Source organism: Cheilinus undulatus, linkage group 9, assembly GCF_018320785.1.
Source record: "Cheilinus undulatus linkage group 9, ASM1832078v1, whole genome shotgun sequence".
Taxonomy (NCBI): domain Eukaryota; kingdom Metazoa; phylum Chordata; class Actinopteri; order Labriformes; family Labridae; genus Cheilinus; species Cheilinus undulatus.
In genome coordinates, this window is record NC_054873.1 from 6,885,981 (window position 1) to 6,906,455 (window position 20,475).

General features: G+C 39.5%; 1 protein-coding gene and 1 long non-coding RNA gene across 6 annotated transcripts; one reads left to right on the forward strand and one right to left on the reverse strand.

Annotated features, from left to right (window-relative positions):
- The first annotated feature begins 903 nt into the window (after window positions 1-903).
- Window positions 904-19,435, forward strand: LOC121514993 (proton myo-inositol cotransporter-like). 5 transcript variants are annotated; one of them, XR_005992339.1, is made up of 12 exons: window positions 1,597-2,699; window positions 2,982-3,141; window positions 7,016-7,224; window positions 7,329-7,437; window positions 7,603-7,766; window positions 9,490-9,604; window positions 11,298-11,423; window positions 12,303-12,421; window positions 12,697-12,849; window positions 14,533-14,878; window positions 18,779-18,847; window positions 18,959-19,435. XR_005992339.1 is itself a non-coding variant. In XM_041795515.1 (11 exons), the coding sequence occupies exons 2-11, from the start codon at window positions 2,261-2,263 to the stop codon at window positions 14,757-14,759; spliced, it is 1,821 nt and encodes a 606-aa protein (XP_041651449.1). In that variant the 5' UTR covers window positions 904-972; window positions 2,224-2,260; the 3' UTR covers window positions 14,760-16,878. The 5 variants fall into 5 exon arrangements, 4 of the variants coding, with proteins under 4 accessions (XP_041651449.1, XP_041651448.1, XP_041651447.1 ...); XM_041795515.1 differs by lacking the exons at window positions 18,779-18,847; window positions 18,959-19,435 and adding an exon at window positions 904-972 and having other exon boundaries at window positions 2,224-2,699; window positions 14,533-16,878; XM_041795514.1 differs by lacking the exons at window positions 18,779-18,847; window positions 18,959-19,435 and adding an exon at window positions 917-972 and having other exon boundaries at window positions 2,221-2,699; window positions 14,533-16,878.
- LOC121514995 lies at window positions 7,055-14,580 on the reverse strand. The gene is made up of 3 exons (XR_005992340.1): window positions 14,481-14,580; window positions 7,305-7,418; window positions 7,055-7,188 (listed from the first exon to the last, which is right to left on the reverse strand). It is a non-coding gene; the product is annotated as an uncharacterized LOC121514995 (long non-coding RNA).
- Window positions 19,436-20,475: the final 1,040 nt, after the last annotated feature.

The window sequence follows — 20,475 nt, forward strand, 5'->3', positions numbered from 1 at the left end:
CACTGTTGCTTGCTTTAATTGTGGACTATTTTGACATCTCTTACCATGTATACAACAGACCCACAACTCTTTATCTCAGTGTATTTTTTTACATTTAATACAAAATTTGAAAGATGAAACTGATTGGGCGTGGCCTCAGGCAGACGTTTCTTCATACATGCCCTCTTAATGGAAAAGGAAAAACGAAAAGGTATCTAAAGAAATTAAAGAATTTAAACAAGTTTATTCTTTGAAGTTAATGACTATTAATGCCAGTGATACTTCAGTAATCATCCATTGCAAGATGCATAAATCTTTGTTTACCAAATGACAAATTTAATTTCAATGTTTAATTTTTGTCTTTATATTTCCATCGATTCCATTGAACAATTTGGCTTTTTAGTTGTACAGGGTTGAGTAACACTGATTCATACTTATCTCTGGCAGAAGTCATTCTTATGTTTTTCTTCTGATATTTTAACCTTTTAATGTTTATAAAGGTCTTATAATATATTTCTAAAATACCTTTAATGTCCCTAATATATCCTTTTTAAGTCTGTCAAGAACCTTGAAATACTGAACCTATGAATTTTGTGTCATAAATTAATTTGCCTCTCCATGCTGGCCATAAGCCATAGCCAGGTTATGGATGTCATCATGGGCTTGTTGCTATATGATCCTATTGAGTAGTTTTTGGGTACTTGTACTTTTTGAGCACATTATAAAATCAGTACTTTTGCTTCTACTTAAGTAAGCTTCAACCAGAGTAACTGTACCTTTACTTGAGGACAAGAGTCGTGTAATTTTCCATTTCTGATGTAAGGATAACTTGTAGCACAGGTAGCGTAAGTTCACTGTTTATTACAGTGTCAGTGGGCGTGTTTATCCTTTTCTCTTTTCCTCCGGCCACATCATATGATCTGAGGCGATCACACGCTTCCCGTTTGCGGAACAGGAGACCAGCACTGCTACAAAAACCCTGACATAAAACAGGTATTAATTAAGATAATTTAACAGTGCCAAATGTATTTTTATGACAGGATTGTGTCATTTTTGGTATTTAATTTTATGTCTCGTGAGGGACGGGAGCAGTTCGAACTCACCTGTCAGCTTCTCAGTTAAAAGCGAGTCTGCAGGTGCAGGCAGGCGAATACACACAGGGGTAGACTATGGGCGAATTTCATGGGCTTATATCTGATATCTTAGTTTTAATAGTGGTTTAGTAGTCAGGGATTGTGTAATATGCTTTGGTTCTATACATGGAGACTAATCTTTCATGTGTTGTAGGCTGTAATAGGTCTTGCAATTTAAGCAGTAGACTTCTAGCACTGTAATTCTTACCGTTGCCTTTTTTAAGACACTGAAATATTATTTGGTCAGTTAAACTGGGTCTACAACTTATGAAAATGTAAGGTAAGCCACTACTAAGGTACGTTTAAGACAAAAATAGTATGCCGAATTATAAAGAAACTTTTTAAATGGCGTGCAAAGCTGTTTTAACTCTTATAAAATATGCTGATAATCGATGATTCACTTAAATGTCACATTTTGAGGGAAGTTTTGCGATGTAGTTTGAGGGATTACTGGAGTTTCCCCCCCTAAATAATCGCTTTTAGCTCAAAAATAGCTACTTGTAAGTTTTATTAATTGCTTATTAATACAGAAACTATTTTTGAACTATTTTAGAAAAAATGTAAAAACTCAGGTTTTTAAATTGTCTTTCGTTGCTAAGTATTTCAGTTGTTGGGCAGTCGATGACGTCACGCAAACATGGCGGCACACTGTGGAGTTGTAGCACTCTACGTGGGGGATATTCGCTAAGAAGCCTCCGTTTGAAGCCACCAATATGCCTAAATTTCTCACATGACTTCATAAAGAAATCTGCTGTACCAGCAGGAACAAGGTACAGCCGGCCACATGGACTAATCACGGGACATTATGGTTTTTTGAGTTAGCAACAAAGCTGTCAACGTCGAGACGTGTTGCCTACTTCTGTGTTTTTTCCCTCTTCAGCTGAGGCATTTAACTTTCATTCCGAATTACTGGGGCGTTTATTATTATTATATATAGCCTAAAGAATGTTATATTGTTATGTCCTTCAGTTGCTAAGTTTTCCCTTAAGTACTTTGTTTTGGCCAAGTTTTATGCACTACGAGAAAAAGGCTGACTACTGAGGGGGCAGGACTCCAGCTGTCAAACAAACCCTGGTGCGCTTAATTCCTGATTTTCCCTTATGTCCAGCAGCCACGATGAATACAGTTTAAACCATTTAAACATCCATATGGGCAGCAGGGAACAGAAAGTAAATGAAGATGGACAGCAGAGTCTCGCTGGACCTCCATCTGGACACTCTGCCACACCTGCAAATCTCCTGGACCAGGATGCCTCCTCCACACCCATCTTCGTCTACCTGTTGGCGTTTTTCTCTGCCCTTGGAGGATTCCTCTTTGGGTATGACACTGGTGTGGTCTCCGGGGCCATGCTGCTCCTTAAGAAGGAGATGAACTTGAACACCTTGTGGCAGGAGGTGCTGGTTTCCAGTACTGTTGGGGCTGCTGCTCTCTCTGCCCTCAGCGGGGGCTTCCTGAATGGGTGGCTAGGGCGAAGGATCTGCATCCTTTTGGCCAGCTTCATCTTCAGCGTCGGTGGCATCATCCTGGCTATAGCCCCTGATAAGGAGGTGCTTCTTGTGGGCAGAATCATCGTTGGTTTTGGCATAGGTAAGTTTGTGTTTGGAAATTATGAAACACGTTTCTTTAATTGCTTTCACAATCATAGATATTTGGATTTTTCAGGTGTTTGAAAACAAGAAAATCTCTTCATCAAATTTTTAAGTAAAATCATGCACTCTGTCTACATTGCAGAAGCACATTGCCAATGTTTCTCTACCAAAATCTTGCCAGTGTATTTGTGCAATCATGCAGGAATTTATTGGCAATTAAAAATGGTGAAAATAAAAATGTTTGTGTAAGTCAGGATGAAACTCTTTTTTCCCTCATTAGGCATTGCATCTATGACAGTTCCTGTATACATCGCAGAAGTTTCCCCTCCTCATCAGAGAGGCCAGCTTGTCACCATTAACTCGCTCTTCATCACTGGGGGCCAGTTTATAGCCAGTGTCGTTGACGGGGCTTTCAGCTACATGAGCCACGGTGGCTGGAGGTATGTGTTGCTCTTTACACAACACTGTCAATCAGTCTGTTTATCCATTCATCCATCAGTGTTTATTTGTATAGCATCACATCAGCAAGCAATATTTAGTAATGTTGTAGTGGCAAGGAAAAACACCCTTTAACAGGCAGAAACCTGATAGCTGACGGCGCTACCTCCCACACTACTTATAGGGTGAACTCCAACAAGGCCCAGTTGTCCTATACCATGATTGTCTTTCCTCCCCAGTCTCCCCCTGGCCTGTACTCACATTTCTCCACACACAAGCTGGCCTGAGAACAGCTACCTCTTGTACATGAATCACCACATTATAGTAAGACACACTCACAGCTTTGCTTGTCTTGGAGTCAGCACATTAAAAAGAACAACACAGAAAGCATTCCTGCACCTTTAATGACTTTCTGGCTTGTTTGTTTTGGTCAGATACAACCTTCTAACTCTGGAATTCTCCATTATGTAACGCAGCACATTGATTTGCTGTAATTATACGTAATGTTTTTCATGCAAGTTCATGCTCTAAATGAGCAATTGTACTAAGTCAAAGCCTCCTCTTCCATCCTAGCCTGGGCCACAAAAGTCTACCATACTTGAGTGCAGTGAGAAGCATTTACGCTAGAAATACAGACTGGATTTCGTGTGTTTTCATATTTATTCTTTTAATCTCTTTGTACAGCAATTTCATTGAAAGTGCTTTATAAATAAATGTGTAATAATTATTATTTAACACACTTAGACATGGTACAGATTGCCTAGTAGTACAAGTGCACCCATAGCGACTGTACATACCATGAGCAAGCGTGCGTTCTGTGAGCGTCCTCTGTGTTTGCAAATTATCATAATAGAAGTTTGTTTTACAGTATTTATTTACCATCTTTGACCTCGGGGACACTTACAGAGGGTGTTGCTGACTCAAAAAGTAAACAAGTGAAACATTTAACTAAAATAGTTTTCCATTAGTACAATGCATTGATGCCCCAGATCAGAGTTTCATAGTTTCAAGGTGTACATACTGTAGCATACCTTTTAAAAGCTTTGTACTAACTATCAGCAGCCTTGATTTCCTTGATGGTATGAAAGATGTTTTCAGACTCTGTACGATGGCCATGTCATCTGCATTTTGGCAGCATTCAACACAGAGGTAGAGAGAAGAATATAAATATGAACAACATGTATAAACATGCTTCTGATTGTGATTATATTTGTATGTAGACTAGGGCTGGGCAATTTTATCAAAATTTAGATGAATCGCAGTTTTTCCTTCTGCAGTTTTCAAATCATAGAAGGTGCAATATTGCTTTGACCTGAAAAATGTTTCAAAACACCAGTTTAATACATTTTTCACTGCTTACATGTTCTGCTCTACACATTATCCAAACATTCAGGTGCCAATTTATACTTAACAAAAATCCAAGTTTCCTTGTTTTTCATATCCAGATTCAGTCAACTCTGTTTATCCCAAAGGGCAATTTAGTTTTTGCAGTCTACCCCGACCAAGCGTACATTCACACACAGCAAACGGGTAATGTCAGAGACAATAACAGATAGTCAGTACATTGACAGAGATGCTCATTGACACGTTGACTCCCTCATGTTGCCCTTTTTGTAATGACACACCCAGTTCAGGCAGATTATAATGCACATTTAAAGGTCATATATTTTACCCTTATAAGACAAGTTCATATTGGTCTCATAGGTCCCCAAACATGCCTGTGAAGTTTGTTGCTGAAAAAACACTCAAGTATTGTTTTTTGTATGTCTAAAAACCCCTCTGTTTCAGCCCTTCAGGATCAGGAATTTTTTATGATTCTTGGGGATACTGTGTACAGGTCAGGGGCACATATTTTTGCTAGAAAAGCCTGAAAAGGTGTATTTTGCATGATATGTGACCTTTAAGAACAGAAGCAGATAAAAGGGAAACTAAATAAAATACAAAAAGGTGCATTATAGATTGCATTAAAAGTTTACATTCGTACAATGTATGAGCGAGAATGAGTGTTTGTCTTATTAAAATGAGGAATAATGAGAAAGACAGGATGCAGGTGGCCTAGTGGTTTGAGGTGTGCCCCATGTAAGCAGACGGCCCGGGTTTGAATGCGCCTTTTGGCTCTTTCCTGCATGTCTCTCCCAGCTCTCTCGTTTCTGTTTCCAACTCTGTCCACTGTCCTCCTTTATGAGGAAGACATAAAATCAGTTCTTATCAAATTTGCAATGAGTCAAAATAATCGCAATTAGATATTTTATCAAAATTGTTCAGCCCTCATTTTATTTACCAAATATTGTGTTCATTGTAATGATTTATTGCTTGTTTACTAAGAAATACATCAGTTAAGGAACTTCAAAAATAACCTTAAAATTAATTGCACTCACAATATCGGGGGAAACAAATCACAATTAGATTTTTTCCCAAATTGTTCATCTCTAGTTTAGATGTTGTTTAAAATAGTAACCTACTCTTTATGTTTTACTGGCTTCAAGTATAAAAAAGCCTTGATTCTTGCTCCATCATTTAGTAGATTACTGCAATTATACATCTGCATCAATACCCCTGTTTCTGCTACGCGCAAATAGTTATAAATGATTCAGACTGCATGCTGCACAGCGGCGCAGGGGTTAGCATTTTTGCCACACAGCAAGAAGGTTCCCGGTCAGGGCTTTTCTGTGTGGAGTTTGCATGTTCTCCCCGTGCATGTGTGGGTTCTCTCCCGGGGTACTCTGGCTACCTTCTACCACCAAAAATGTGCTCATTAGGTTTAATGGGGACTCTAAAATTGGCCATAAGTGTGAGGGTAAGCATGCCTGGTTGTCTGTCTCTATATGTCAGCACTGTGATTGACTGGCGACCAGTCCAGTGTGTACCCCGTCTCTCGCCCAATGACTGCTGGGATAGGCTCCAGCCCCCCCACGACCCCCAACGGGATAAGCGGTATTGAAAATGGATGGATGGATGGATACACACTGCTGATACATACTACGACATACTATCACAAGTTTATACTGAAGTGTCTGTTACAGACTTGCAGCCATATGTCCCATGTAAACCTTTTTCTTTCTCTAAATCTGCAAATTGTGGTTCAGCATTTCTTTTAACTCATAGTTAAAATATTCTCGTCAATCAGTTAATATCCACAGTAAAAAAATTCGCTCATGTATGTACAGAAATGATCAATCTACTTCAAAATTGTTGTTAGTTTCTACTTTAAATAAACTGTTTTTATCCAAAAGTTCACAGTTAAAATCGATAAACTCTTGAATGTTTGTAAGTTGTAACAACTACAGCATTGGTTGGTTCTAGTTTTGTCCTCATTATCCTTAAACATATCTGCCCAAAACTACTGAAGATTTCCTGAATTCACCCTGCTAGCTCCCTGGTAGCTTTCCTCTCCCTCAACTCTCCTGCTGTTTGCCTCTCATGACTGACAGGCAAACTGCAGGGAAACTTCCAGCTGTAAGGGATAAATGTAAACAGGCAGGTCCAGAAACTTTCTGGGTAGGTTACCATACAAATTGTGGAGTCTTATTGAGGTAAAGGACAATTCCAGGAACTGCAAAGGATTTAAATAGACTGTGTTTTATCGAGGCAATTCTCTTCTTTAAAAATTCTAATCCGAGGCTCAGTGCTTTAATGTTGGATCCGATTTCAGTCCTGTACACCAGCTGTGGAAAGTGTGTGGTCATGGCAGGTGGCCATTCACCTTTGAGTCCAGTTCTACTCAAGGTTTCTGCACATTTCTGCCCATTTAATCGTTAATGATATTGCAAAGAGCTGCCTCGATCTGCCTGTGAAGTGAAAATGAGAGGAGTTATATTTTGCTTTTGAGTTATATAGAGAACACTGACCATAGCAATGATTGTCTCTGTACTATAGGTACATGCTGGGTTTGTCTGTTGTCCCCGCTATGCTGCAGTTTTTTGGCTTCTTCTTCTTGCCTGAAAGCCCCCGTTGGCTCCTCCAGAAGGGCCGGAGCCAAGAGGCCCGTCAGGTTCTCATTCAGATCCGAGGGGACGAAGGCGTTGATGAGGAATACAACCATATAAAAGCTAGCATAGAGGAGGAGGAGAATGAGGCTGGAGGAGGTGACAGAACTTCCTTTTTGTATCATTGGTAGCCAAATACGTAAATAAACAGAGAGTATGTGGTGTAGAATAGTACTTACTGCAGTTATTTATTTTTTCCTCAGAAGGTCTTGTTATTTTGAGGATTCTCAACCATGGTCCAACTCGAAGGGCTCTCATCGTCGGCTGTGGCCTCCAGATGTTCCAGCAGCTGTCTGGGATAAACACAGTCATGTGAGTTATCTATTTATCTTCTGCTAGCTCCCAGCCAAATAACTCTACATGCTTTAGTAGAAGCTGGAACACCTGATTTGTCCAAGTGAAAACTCCTGAGATTGGGTTTGAGGTTAAAATGCAAATTGATTTCTCTTGTCAGTGAACCTCTCCTTCCTTATCTAGGTACTACAGTGCAACCATTCTGCAGATGGGAGGGGTGCGGGATGTTAAACAGGCAATCTGGTTGGCTGCTGCAACATCTGCCTCCAACTTCGTGTTCACCATGCTCGGAGTCTGGCTTGTTGAGAGAGTGGGGCGCAGGAAGCTAACCCTGGGCAGCCTTTTTGGTTTGTTATTTTATAATTGTATAGTTCATAACTCAATGATGACATTTCTCAGCTCTATATCAGAATACTTAAAACATTTATAAGTACCATGTAATTTTAAAAATGTGTTAAGTTTTCTTGCTGATTGGTGCTAAAGTACCTGCTGCACCCAGTGTTGTTATGCCCTCTTATTAACATCATGTAATTGCTGACAAGCAGAGACAGCAAAGATGATGTGAGAAGCCAAAGGGCCATACTGACAGATATGCTAAATAATCCTACCAGATTTAAAGCAAATAGGAATCTGTTTGTGTCCACAGCTGAGTGTTTGCATGTAAAGTATTTGTAAGTGGGTTCAACTGCTGCCATCTTGCCTATAGTATGTGGCAAAATGAGTAAATGGAGAGGCTAGGTGAGGAAGGTCTACAAGTTTACAGACATGTAAAGCTAACTTTTACCCATTTATACAGTGCATTAGCATGGCATCAGTTCTGCAATAAGAGCTGGTTTTCTGGTTTTGAAACTACCTTTCATTTGGAAACATTTTGTATTTTCATAAATCTTTAAAACAACAGACAGTGAAATGATTTAAACTTCATGAAGCTACTTCGTAAACAGGAGACTGGCTTGTCTGCCAAGGACACAGTAAGATTCCCTTGTAACTTTTTGTCTTGAATAGAGTCGTCAATTAAAAAGGACAAGTTTTACCCTTTTAAGACAAGTTTATATTGGTCTCAGAGGTCCCCAAAACATGCCTGTGAAGTTTCTTGCTGAAAAAACAATTCAGCATTGGATTTTATGCATGACTAAAAACCCCCTCTGTTTCAGCCCTGCTCACAACGAGTTGTTTCTGTGTCTGTGACTTTAAATGTTACTGAGCTGTCTGACTCCGCCCCTGGCCACGCCCCTCTCAGGAAATAGATGTGGCATGATGGATGTGGCTCTCCTGATCTGGCAGCTGAGAGGAGGATCAGGAGAGCCACATCCATCGGGATTAGGAGGACGGAACTTTCTTCCAAGTGGGGAGGGCCAACCGCACCTGGGGGTGGGCCCAACTCTCCACATGACATCATGAGGGGAAATCTGAGAACGGCTTGTTTCAGCACATTTTCTGAAGGTGTGGGGGGGGGTATTTCTGGTACTTGAGGGGATTGTGGACAGGCCAGAGGTACATATTTTTGTTAGAAAAGCCTGAAAAAATTGATTTTTGCATAATATGTCCCCTTTAATTTACCCCCACAATGTTTTTCCCTACATAGCATGCTAGTTTTTCCTATAAAAGCATCTTTATGACAAAATGAGGGAGAAAATCTGCTGAAGAGGCACCGCTAGCCTCTTAGCTAGTTGCTAATTCACCTCATTCATTCTTATTGTCAGTGGCTTTGCTGCAGACAGTTTTTGTCTGAATAACTGGTGGACAGGTGAGTTCCTAATCAGGTTATCACTGAAGTTGACTGCTGATACTAAGGGCTGAGAAACAGGAGCGCTGAGTGGAGTAAATGAGAGACATGTAGCAGAGAGAGGGAGCGGAGTATGCAGCTTAGCAATCCAGCTTTTTCTTAAACTGATTCAGTCCAGGGGATCCGTGGGGTCTTAAAAAGTCTTGAATTTGACTTGTTAAAATCTGCAGAGACCCTGTCAGTCAAACCTGGAAAGAGAAGGTTTGGATAATGACTTGTTCTTCAGAGTGTAGTTGTAGTCCCAATTCTTGTAAGGACCTGTGTCTTTATTCCCTTTAATGCAGGCACGGGTCTGAGTCTGACTTTGTTAGCTGTCGGGTTCTTGCTCTCAGCTCAAAATTCTCCTGCTGTCACCCTCCACCCAGTCGGCCCTCAAAACTCAACCTGCAGCCTTTATGGGTAAGAAAAATGCTCTTCAGCTAAATGTCATTCTTTTTTATTTAACATCACCTGTTCATTAATGTTTTAAAGATTCAGCTTTACATTTGGAATTCATCCTGTTAAGTAACAAATGACTAATTCAGTAATGATTTGGTTCAGTTGCTGAATATTTTTGGCATTATAAACATCAGCCATAAATTTGATATTATAGTTAGTTCCAGAAGTGAAAGCATCTTTGATTGATCAAAATTTAGCATCATTTAAGCTTGTAAAAATGGGGTTTGGAGAGTTAAAATGACCCCCCATCATGTCCAAAGATGCAGAGTTTAAGGTTTGTTTGTTTTTTTGACACATAATTGTGTTCCCCTTTTAGATAATAACGAGCAGTGATTCTGAACTGATCCAACAAAATAAAATATTATAAAGAAGCACTAATCTTTTTAATTATTTCATTAATGAACCCCTGTGTTGGCACAATGCAAAGCTGCATGTCATTTAAAGCTGGCAATGAATAAAAAAAATGTACGGGGGAAGAATCTGCAAAAAGGTCCACACTACGGAAAAAAAAATTCCCTCACTTCCCAATAGTCTGGCTGCATGCCTATGATGATAATTTTTCTTGATAGAGAGAATTTGTGTCCCAAATTTCATGATGCATCCAAAGGCCTTTCAAAGACTTAAGTATGATAAATGTACATGAACAAAACCTAAATTGAGCCACGTTAAACTCCTGGAGGAGTACCTGTTTCACTCCTGTTATGATTCTTGAATATTATTGCATGTCACTGATCAGTCAGCCTCTATGGACATTGATGTAAAGCTTCATTTCTCTGTTATCAGTGCTGACACAGTCGTATGCATTCTTGTTTCTTATGATCAGTGAAAACACGTCTCTCCCCTGTGTATATACCACCTTGAAGTATTTGCCCCCTTCATGATTTATTTTTTTAATTTTTTTTTTTTTGCATATACAGTATGTCACCCTTAAATCTCTTAAATTATCAGCAGTTATTTTGGCCCTTGGACTCTCCCATTGATACCATGTTTGCCCAGTGTCTTTCTTATTGTTGAGTCATGAACACTGACCTTAACTGAGTCAAGAGAGGCCTGCAGGTCTCTAGATCTGGGTTCTTTTTGACCTCTTGAATGAGTTGTTGAAGTGCTCTTAGAGCCATTTTGGTAGGCCGGCCTCTCCTGGGAAGGTTCACCACTTTTCCAAGTTTTCTCCGTTTGTGGGTAATGGCTCTCACCTTGGTTTAACTTTAGTCCCAAAGCCTTAGAAATGGCTTTGTAATCCTTTCCAGACTGATAGATGTCAGTGACTTTGCTTCTCATCTGTTCTTGAATTTCTTTAGATGGCACCATGATGTTTCTTTTTTAGATCTTTTAGCTTACTTCACTTTGTCAGGCAGGTTCTGTTTAAAGGATTTCTAGATTCAACAGGTCTGGCAGTAATCAGGCCTGGGTGTGGACAGTGAAATTGAAACCAGCGTTCAAAAAAGTGGCTTTGGATGGCTTTTTTCCGTAATAAATGAAAACATCATTTAAAAACGGTCTTTTGCATTAACTTGGGTTATCGTTATCTAATAGTAACATTTTTTTTGATGATCTGAAACATTAAAGTGTGACAAATTTGCAAAAAATAACAAATGAGGACTGTACGCGGATGTTTCAGATTGTCAGAAGTTTTACATTCAGCTCTATCTTCCAGGTCCTGTGAGCACTGCATGCTCGATCCAGATTGTGGATTCTGTTTTCGAGAGAACAGCATCACCGTGTTTGACTCCTCCTGCGTCCCTGTCAATAAAACATCTAAAGAGCACGCCGCCTGGGGAAGGTGAGACACTGACTACATGAGAACTTACTTTTTTTTTTGTTTGTTTGTTTCTTTACCTCTGCTAAGCATACTTTTTTGTTTAAACCATGAAATATTTTATCAATAAAGTTTGAATGCAGGGATTTTACTTGAAGTGGGGCTGGATAGTCCAGTGGGTTACACCACTGACTCTGGTCCAGGTGATCCATGGTTTGAATACCAATTAGTACAGAATTAATATCCAGTTTGGGCCCTTGGGCAAGATCCTTAACTCCCGGAACACCTGCCTTACTGCATGTATGTGGTTTTGGATAAAAGCGTCTGCTAAATGACATTGTAACATTGTAAGTAAATTATCTGGGTCCTTTTGCCAATATTTAAATCACACTATTTATATCACATTGTCTTGTAAGACAGCCTGACATGTTTACCTCACTGAAAATTACTACTCCCTGTGTTAACACCTTGTACACGGGTGTTTTTTGATGTTTTTTCAGATGAAGATATTTCCCTGATCTTGACCTAAAACTATCTCAGAGCTACCTTTTTCCTTTGATTGGGTGTTGCTTAAGTTACCCGTTAATTCTCTGGCTGCTCCCCAGCTGGTTTTGGGATACTAAATGTATTAAGCAGGTGCATAATGATGCACAACTTGTTTTATTTCATATATACTCTGCCCACAACCTGCTATCTGTTATGTGCAGGAATAAAAATAGTTCTGACCTACCTGTGTATAAAGCGGTGACTGTGGCTAAACTAAACTTTTTTTTCCGTTTTTATCACCAAATATTTACCTTTAGCTTGTCTTAGTCTTGTCCTCTCATAGGAAAAAGGTAGTGGATCCACATTTTTAGTCATAGTTTTAGTCAAAGAAATGAACACTGCTCTTTTTTGATCCAGGTGTTCAAACCAGACAGAAGAGGCTGACAGTCCAATCTGGGCCTACAACTACTGTCCAACATCGTACTCCTGGATCATCCTCATGGGTCTTATCCTCTATCTTGCATTCTTTGCTCCAGGTATGAAGAAAGTTTTTCATTGTGGTTTGATTATTCTTAATCAGTCTTCCAATAAATTACATTAAAGGAGTTGTAATCTAAACTAAAACAAAGCCACATAATCTTCACAGAGATGCTTGGTCTTTAATGTTTAAGAAATAAATATGATACAGTTTCACCACAGAAGCCTTCATAAAGGATGGATCTGTACTGTGGATTTGTGATTTTCTAAAATTGATAAGTATTACATGCATTGAATGGTATGCTTATGAATGCTTCCTCTGTGTGTGTGTCAGGTATGGGCCCCATGCCCTGGACCGTTAACTCAGAGATTTACCCATTATGGGCACGGAGCACTGGTAACGCCTGTTCAGCTGGGGTCAACTGGATTTTTAATGTCATGGTGTCTCTGACATTCCTTCACATCGCTGAGTTTCTCACATATTACGGTAAGACTGTTAGAAGGTGCAAAGATGGTAAATACATCATCGTATCAACTTTAAACACACTAGACTTGATCGATGCCAGTTTATGATGCACACTGTATCTGACTTCATACTGCAGGATATTTGTCAAGTCCTCATCTTTGTCACAGCTCAATGTCAAATTAAACTGAGGCACACATCGCAAAGCAGGTTCAGTGTTTTTAATGCAGGAAGGCAAATATTTACAAGGAGTATAGGTGCATCCAACAAAAGTTGAGTTTCAAGAAAGTTAAATTCCCATGTACTCTAAATCCATCTCATACAAAGTTAAACTTTTCAAGACTTTTCTGCTTGTTTTAATCTTGATGATTATAGCTCACAGAAATCCACTATCTCAAAATATTACAATGTTGTGGAAAAGCCCAATCTGTACAGTTTCCAGCACCTTCATTCTCTCACTCTAGTCCAGTACACACAACCACAATCATGGGGAAGACTGCTGACTTTTACTCTTGTCCAGAGGACAATCACTGATGCCCTCCACAAGGAGGGTAATCCACAGAAGGTCACTGCTGAAAGGGCAGGCTGTTTTCAGAGGCTGTATCAAAGCAGATTCATAGAAAGTTGACTAGAAGCAAAGCAGATTCAAGGAGTTAGGGGAGCTAGACTGGAGCTGGAGTCAGTGGATCAAGAGCCACTACACAGAAGGGTCCAGAAAATGGACTACAAGTGTCGTATTCCTAGTGTTGAGCCAATCCTGAACCACAGATCTCATAACTGTCTCACCTTGGCTAAGGAGAAAAAGATCTGGATCATTGCTCAGGGCTCCAAAGTCCTGTTTTCAGGTGAAGCTAAATTTTGCATTTCATTTGTAAATCAAGGTCCCAGAGTCCGGAGGGAGATCAGAGGGGCACAGAGCTTGAGTGGACTACTACTAGAACTACTTGGGGGCCAGTGCTTTCAGTTTCCACAGTCAGTGATGGTTTTGTGTGCCATTTAATCTGCTGCTGTTGGTCCTCTGGTCTTTATCATGTCCAGAGTCAACACTGTCAGCCGTCTACCAGGAGATTTCAGAGCACCTAATGCTTCCATCAGCTGAGAAGATTTATGGAGGTACTGGTTTCACCTGCCCACAGTGAAGCCAAAACTATCAGAAACTGGTTTGCTGACCATGGTATTACTATGTTTTATTTGTCAGCCAACTGGTCTGACCCCATAGAGAATCTCTGAAGTGTTGACCAGAAGATGAGAGACACCAGACTCAGCAATCCAGACGAGCTGAAGGCTGCTATCAGAGCAACCTCGGCTCCGTAACACCCCAGCAGTGCCACGGATTGATCGCCTCCATGACACGTTGCATAGATGCAGTTATTTGTGCAAAAAGGAGCTCCAACCAAGTTCTGAGTGCATAAATGAGCATTACTTTCCAGAAGGTCAACTTACTATGTTATAAACACTTTTTTGCACTGATGTTTTGTGATATTCTAATATTTTAAGATAGTAATATTTTATTTTTGAGCTGTAATCATCAACATTAAAACAAAAAAGTCCTTAAGTATTTTACTTTGCATGAGATTAATCTAATTCATCAAGTTTGTTTTATATTTTCATATGGGAGAGCTAACATTTAAGACATTTGTTGCTTTTCATCCTACCTCTGCATTTATTGTTTCTTCACAGGAAAATAAACGTAATTCTCTCTTCCAGGGGCCTTCTTCTTGTACACTGGCCTGGTGGTTTTGGCTCTCCTCTTCGTCTATGGCTGCCTCCCAGAGACGAAGGGCCTGCAGCTGGAGGACATCGAGAACCTGTTCATGGGTCCGCTGTGCTCATGTGGGACCTCCTCACCCCACGACAACCGCAACATCCACTACATCCGGGTAAAAGGAAACAACTACCTCCCCTCTGACAACGAGGCCTCTGATGTAGAGTAGACTGGGACCTTTTCTCTTTCTCCTCTGTCCTTTTGGTTTGCTGATGTGGGGAGGAGAAGGGATGCTGCCCCCTGGTGGCTAGGATTCGAACATGGTCAAAGAAGAAGTTGAGATTGATGGTGACCGACTTTTACTGAAACTTTCCCCTCGATCAGGCGGATCTTTTATCATTTATCTCAGTTTTTCTGTCATATCCGGGAGTGTGGTGTTTTCTCTTTGTTATTTGGTGTATTTCTCCTCTTTCCCATCATTCCCTCTATCATCACAAAAAAGGGAAAATTGAAGCAAAACATTCCAGGGTGGAAAATTTGGGTGAGCAGGATTTTTTTAATAGTGTTGACTGATTTATTAATGATCAAAAAATTGATTATTTCTATTTTAAAGGGACAGTGCAGTATTTTTGCAGGGGGTTATATGAGGTACTCATCAAACGTGGGAGAGGTCGGTCAGCTCAGCTCTACTTTCCTTAGGGCTTTGTAAGACAACAAAGCAAACATACTGTAGATTTTACCCCAAAATTACATGTTGAAATATTTAGCCCAGCTTCCATGCCTGGCAGTCCTTATAAGCCAGTGTTCACAGCACTCACAGCCTCAGATGTTGAAAAAATGCTTCAGAAGTTTCAGTAGTGATTACATTTGAGCCAACATTGTTCTGTGGCCCATTTCTTACCCAAAACTCGCTAAAAACCATGGAGAAACTGGACCCATCTGTTATGATGTATTGTCTAGCTTCCTGGTGGGTAAAACCAGCTAGAATTAACTTAAAAAATACTGGAATATCCCTTTAGAGTGACAACACTCGCTGAAATTACTTGAGGCTAATGCCACTACTAATGACAAGTACCTTATACGACCCAACTTTAAAAAATATCAAAAATATCTGTCTAAAACTAATAATTGCAATAAAAAAAAGTGCTAACAGACAAAAAAGGGGCCCAACAACAGAATAAGCAGAGGAAGTGAAGCACAGTTAAAACTGTAACATTCATGTATGCAGAGGTTTTTATCATATTTTAAATTTACCCATGGTAACCTGTTTTTTAATGTTTGCTGTACCGTGGTCCAAGTGTGCGTCGCACAAAATCCGAAGGATGTTTTCCCAATTTGAATGTTTGCTATTTGAATTTCAAGCATTACTAAGTTATTTGAGCAAATGTGATAACGAGCACTAGACACGTTCAATATGGAGGTGATGAATGATGTATATGTTCAGACTAATAAGCGCTGCTAGCACTAAGAAACCCCACAAATATCTGTGAACAGACTCTAAAAGGGCCGCACTGACCGGCTTCTCCTTTAGCTAATATTCTTATGACTGAGACTGTAAGTCATTTAACCCTGCTTCAAAAATACCAAACTATCCCTGTAAGAACAATCAAGATGAGCCTTTGGGAATGATTTTTGTTTTACCAGCAGATCAAAGTTTGTATTTATTGTTATTCTAAGGTAAGAACTTTGCATGCATTTTTGTTCTCTGTGTGATACTTAAAAATCACCCTACAAAACTAACATAACAGCAAGAATGTGTTTGTGACCAGGGGATATACTACAAGGCAAGATACAATGGTGGGCAGGGTTTTTGGAAAATTGTATAAATTTTAGATACTTTGATACATTTTTTTAATAGTCGGTCTTTTTAAATGACCAAACCTTTGCTCTTTAAATGATCAATAGTATTGACAAATGTAGTAATGACTGACTCATTATTTACGAAGCACAAATTACTAAAACTTTTGTCATCATGATCAACTAATTTTTTTTTATAACTTATTACTCATCAGGATATATTTATTAGGAGGATAACTGATTTGATCACAAGCCTGTCAAAACCAACCTCTTCTCCTCCTCTTTGTCTGTTACTTTCTGACCAAAAGTTACAATAAGACAGCATTTTCATGATGCTTACCACTAAAGATTGGCCTCAAAAGACAGTAACCAATTGGGAATATTCAGTTTATCATTGGGCAAAGGTAGGCAATTGCCTGGGACCTTGTGTTCCAAGAAGTCTTAAGACATACAGAGCATTCAGAAAATCTTCAGACCCCCTTCACTTTTTTTCAATTTTGTTATGTTGCAACATGATTCTATTGTCGAATAAAAACCCTTTTATATTCTCATTGATCTACACTCAGTTCCCCATGTTCCCAGAGCAGTTTCAATAATAAATGATAATTGCACCGAATGGAACTGCTCACGCACTGAATGGAACTCAGCAGTTTCGTTGTACCTGTATACAATGACAAATGTCTCTGATCTGATCTGTTCTGATCTTCTGATCATCATTAACATCAGCATTCAGACTTTGCAAATACACTTGAAATTTAGCTCACATTCCTCCCATTTCTCCCAGTCTGTATGGAGTCCACCTGTTGTACATTAAACTGCTTGGAGATTATTTGGAAAGGCACACTCCTCTCTGTAGTAGGCCTCACAGCTGACAATGATACCAGAGCAAAAACCAAGCCATGAGGCCTGAGCTCAGAAACGCGATTGTTGCATGGCACAGATCTGGGGAAGGCTACAAAAAATTCTGCTGCACTGAAGGTTCCCAGAGCACATTGGCCACCATAATTCTCAGATGGTAGTAGTTTGGCATAACCAGGACTCTTCCAAGAGCTGGTCCCCCCACAAGACTGAGCAATCAGGGGAGAAGGGCCTCAGAAAGAGAGGTGACCAAGAACCTTGTCACTCTGAGCTCCAGAGATCCTGTATGGGATCGGACAAATTTCCAGAAGGACTACCATCACTGCAGCTCTCCACTGATCTGGGCTTATGACAGAGTGGCTACACGGAGACCTTTTCTCACTCCAAAACATACTTGGAGTTTGCAAGAAACTCCCTTTCCAAATCATGTCCAGTCTGTTTAATTTACCACAGGTGGACTCCAATCAAGGTGTAGAGACATCTCAGCAAAGATCCAGAGAAATGGGAGGAACCTGAGCTACATTTACAGTGTTGTTGCAAAGGGTCTGAATACTTGTGTCAATGTGATAATACAGTTTTTTATTTTTCATACATTTGCAAAAATTTCTAAGTTCTGTTTTCACTTTGACATGATGGGGTACTGAGTGTAGATTAGTGAGAATAAAAAAATTGATTTTTTTGACTGCAGCATCAGGGTGCAACATAACAAAATTAAAAAAGTGAAGGGGGTTTGAAACCTGGCGAAATGCACTGTATGCCTTTGTATGTGTGCATCAAGAATGAGGTGTATGTGTAAAGTTACATTCAGTTATTAACTTGATGGCATCATAATGTAAACAAGGACCAAGAGTGAATTAAACACATTAAAATAAAATTTGTATTATCCAAAAAAGACCCTGGAGAGGACTCCTAACCCCAACAGTAAGATCCAAACTTCTCAAAAAGCTTTAAAAAGTTTCCATATCAAGCAAATTATACTTAGTAGATCCCTATAGACATATTTAAACAATTATTTTAGGGATTACTGTAAGTAAAATGGCATGCAATAAAAAAAAATGTATGATTTGTGGAGGAAAAATGTATATTGCACCAATAGTGAGCATATATTCTAGTTGTTATAAGCCTCACGTGGGCTAGAGACACATTGCCTTTAGGTAAATGGTTAAGGGCCTCATACTGATCTTTGTCTCCTTCTATGTGAGAATACACAGCTTAAAGCAGAAGCCTAAAATACCTGATATGTCTAACTGCAGCTGCAGCCTTTGTCAGGGCAGTTTACTTACAGAAAACCTGGGTACGTTACAGTTGCTCCGTTGTATACCCCCTTTACGTTCAAATTCATAAACATTCCAGATCAGTAATGTACGTTTCTGTGTTGTTTGCATATTTGCACATGCTGTAAAAGTGTCCAAACACATTCCTGTTAAAGCGCTAACACGGTTTTAATTCTTAAATCAGACCGGTGTGAAACAAAATGTGGGTTGGTGCTGTAGAGAACTCTGCACTTTAAAAAACCAAAGTAGTGTCTTCTTTTAAATAGATTTTTAAATGGCAGATTGCTAGAATAAGTTGCAAAAATCTCCAATTTTCTAGAACACTGCAGAATTCAGCCAAGCACAGTACGGATCGATGGAGTCAGACAGTGCCATATCTTATATAGCTGTAAGTACATTATGAAAATGCCAAGTTTACTTCACTGTTATGCTTTGATTTTTTTTTCTGATTATTTCTGCTAATGCTCCTTTTATATTCTACATGTCCCTTTTTCCACAGCTAAGAAATGGGGACACCTGAACAACGTCATGTCATGTAAAGCAGACATTAGAAGTCCTGATTGTCTTTCCCTGTATTTATTCCCATTTTTAGGCTTTGGAAGCAGGATGATATCAAGCATTCCTCTTATGTCCGTAGGATTAAATAATGACGCATATCATGAGGATAAATTGGTTTTGGTCACTCTGACTAACGTTACACTCCTCTAGTACTGAAGACAAGGATTGCTGATTGTACATGATAATTTAAGTGGGATATGATGGTACTTTAAATCACGTTACTGGATCAGTTGTCTTTTCATTTTTGATAAAGAAACTGATTTTTTCTCCTGAGTTTTGTTGTTTTGTGTTTGTTTCCTGATCAATTGAATTACAGTGTATCATGCTTTCAGACTTCTATTGATCCTGCACCAGTCCCTCTGTTACTGACAATCATCTCATCATATCCACAAACCACAAATAAAAAGATAATAAAAGATCTTTCTCAGACAGTTGTTGAATGTATGAGTATATCAGGACAAGTTTGAATACCATCTTTGTACATTTTTTGTGATCCATTTGACAGGAATTCCCTAACTTTTCAGCCCATGGCCCTCAAAATCACACTGCCAGAGACTGGGAACCCCACAGTCCCTGGAGGTGGTCAAAGCATATTTTTAGTTTTGCACACAGTTGTGCACACTCTCTGGGACTTTTCCAACAGTGGCACAACAAGAACACAACAGCCTAATGGGGGCAGCAAACTTAAATGCCTTTTTTCCCCCAGTTATAATGTGGAGGTGATGATTTTGTGTTCCTTTGTGAGTCTTCAAATGTACAGTGTTTGAATTCCACCACCAAAGGGGTTTCAATCAAAACAATAACTGAAGATGAAGACAAGAGACACTGCTCAGCTCCGCCCACCCTCATGGCTTACTTCCTGTTTGAATTGAAGACTGTTTAACACAAACTCAGGTTTATTCAAACCACACTGAGCAGCAGATCCACAGGCACCAGTCAGTTGAAGAAAGCTGGAAGCAGTCATTCCATTGTGGCTTTAAACAATTTATTCTTTTTTTTATATAGAGATCTCCAAACATTTTTAACATTTATTCAGATTTTCTCTCTGCGTAGGCTTGTAAGTGTCCTTTATTCAGTATAGCTTCACTTTAATATTCATTGACAAGTGTCGTAATTAGTCAGCCTGTAGTTTTCACTCCTGTCTTTGTAACTTGATAGGCTTGTAATGGGACTCCTGATTTCATGGTATCACTGCCCTGCAGGAAGTTGCAGCAGTGTAGTAGGTTTTAACACACAAATGAAAGTCTAAATATGAAACCTTGACAACAGAATAGTCCTTAGCTGCACATAAATGCTGTTAGAAAGAGGAAACAGTGATTCAAGGGTTTTGTGAGTAGAAAATAAACTGGTCTGTAGAAAAATTCTCACATGATACACCTTTAATGCTTCCAACCACCTCCAAAACAATAAAACACCATTCTGTTCTTGATTAAGACCACCTTTTTCACTACCTGGTAT

Excerpts from the sequence above, each read along its gene's own strand:
- LOC121514993 (XM_041795512.1), top strand. The coding sequence starts at position 2,213 with ATGTCCAGCAGCCACGATGAATACAGTTTAAACCATTTAAACATCCAT. Across the intron at positions 9,605-11,297 it reads TCAACCTGCAGCCTTTATGG|GTCCTGTGAGCACTGCATGC; the intron begins GTAAGAAAAATG and ends TCTATCTTCCAG. Across the intron at positions 12,422-12,696 it reads TCTTGCATTCTTTGCTCCAG|GTATGGGCCCCATGCCCTGG; the intron begins GTATGAAGAAAG and ends TGTGTGTGTCAG.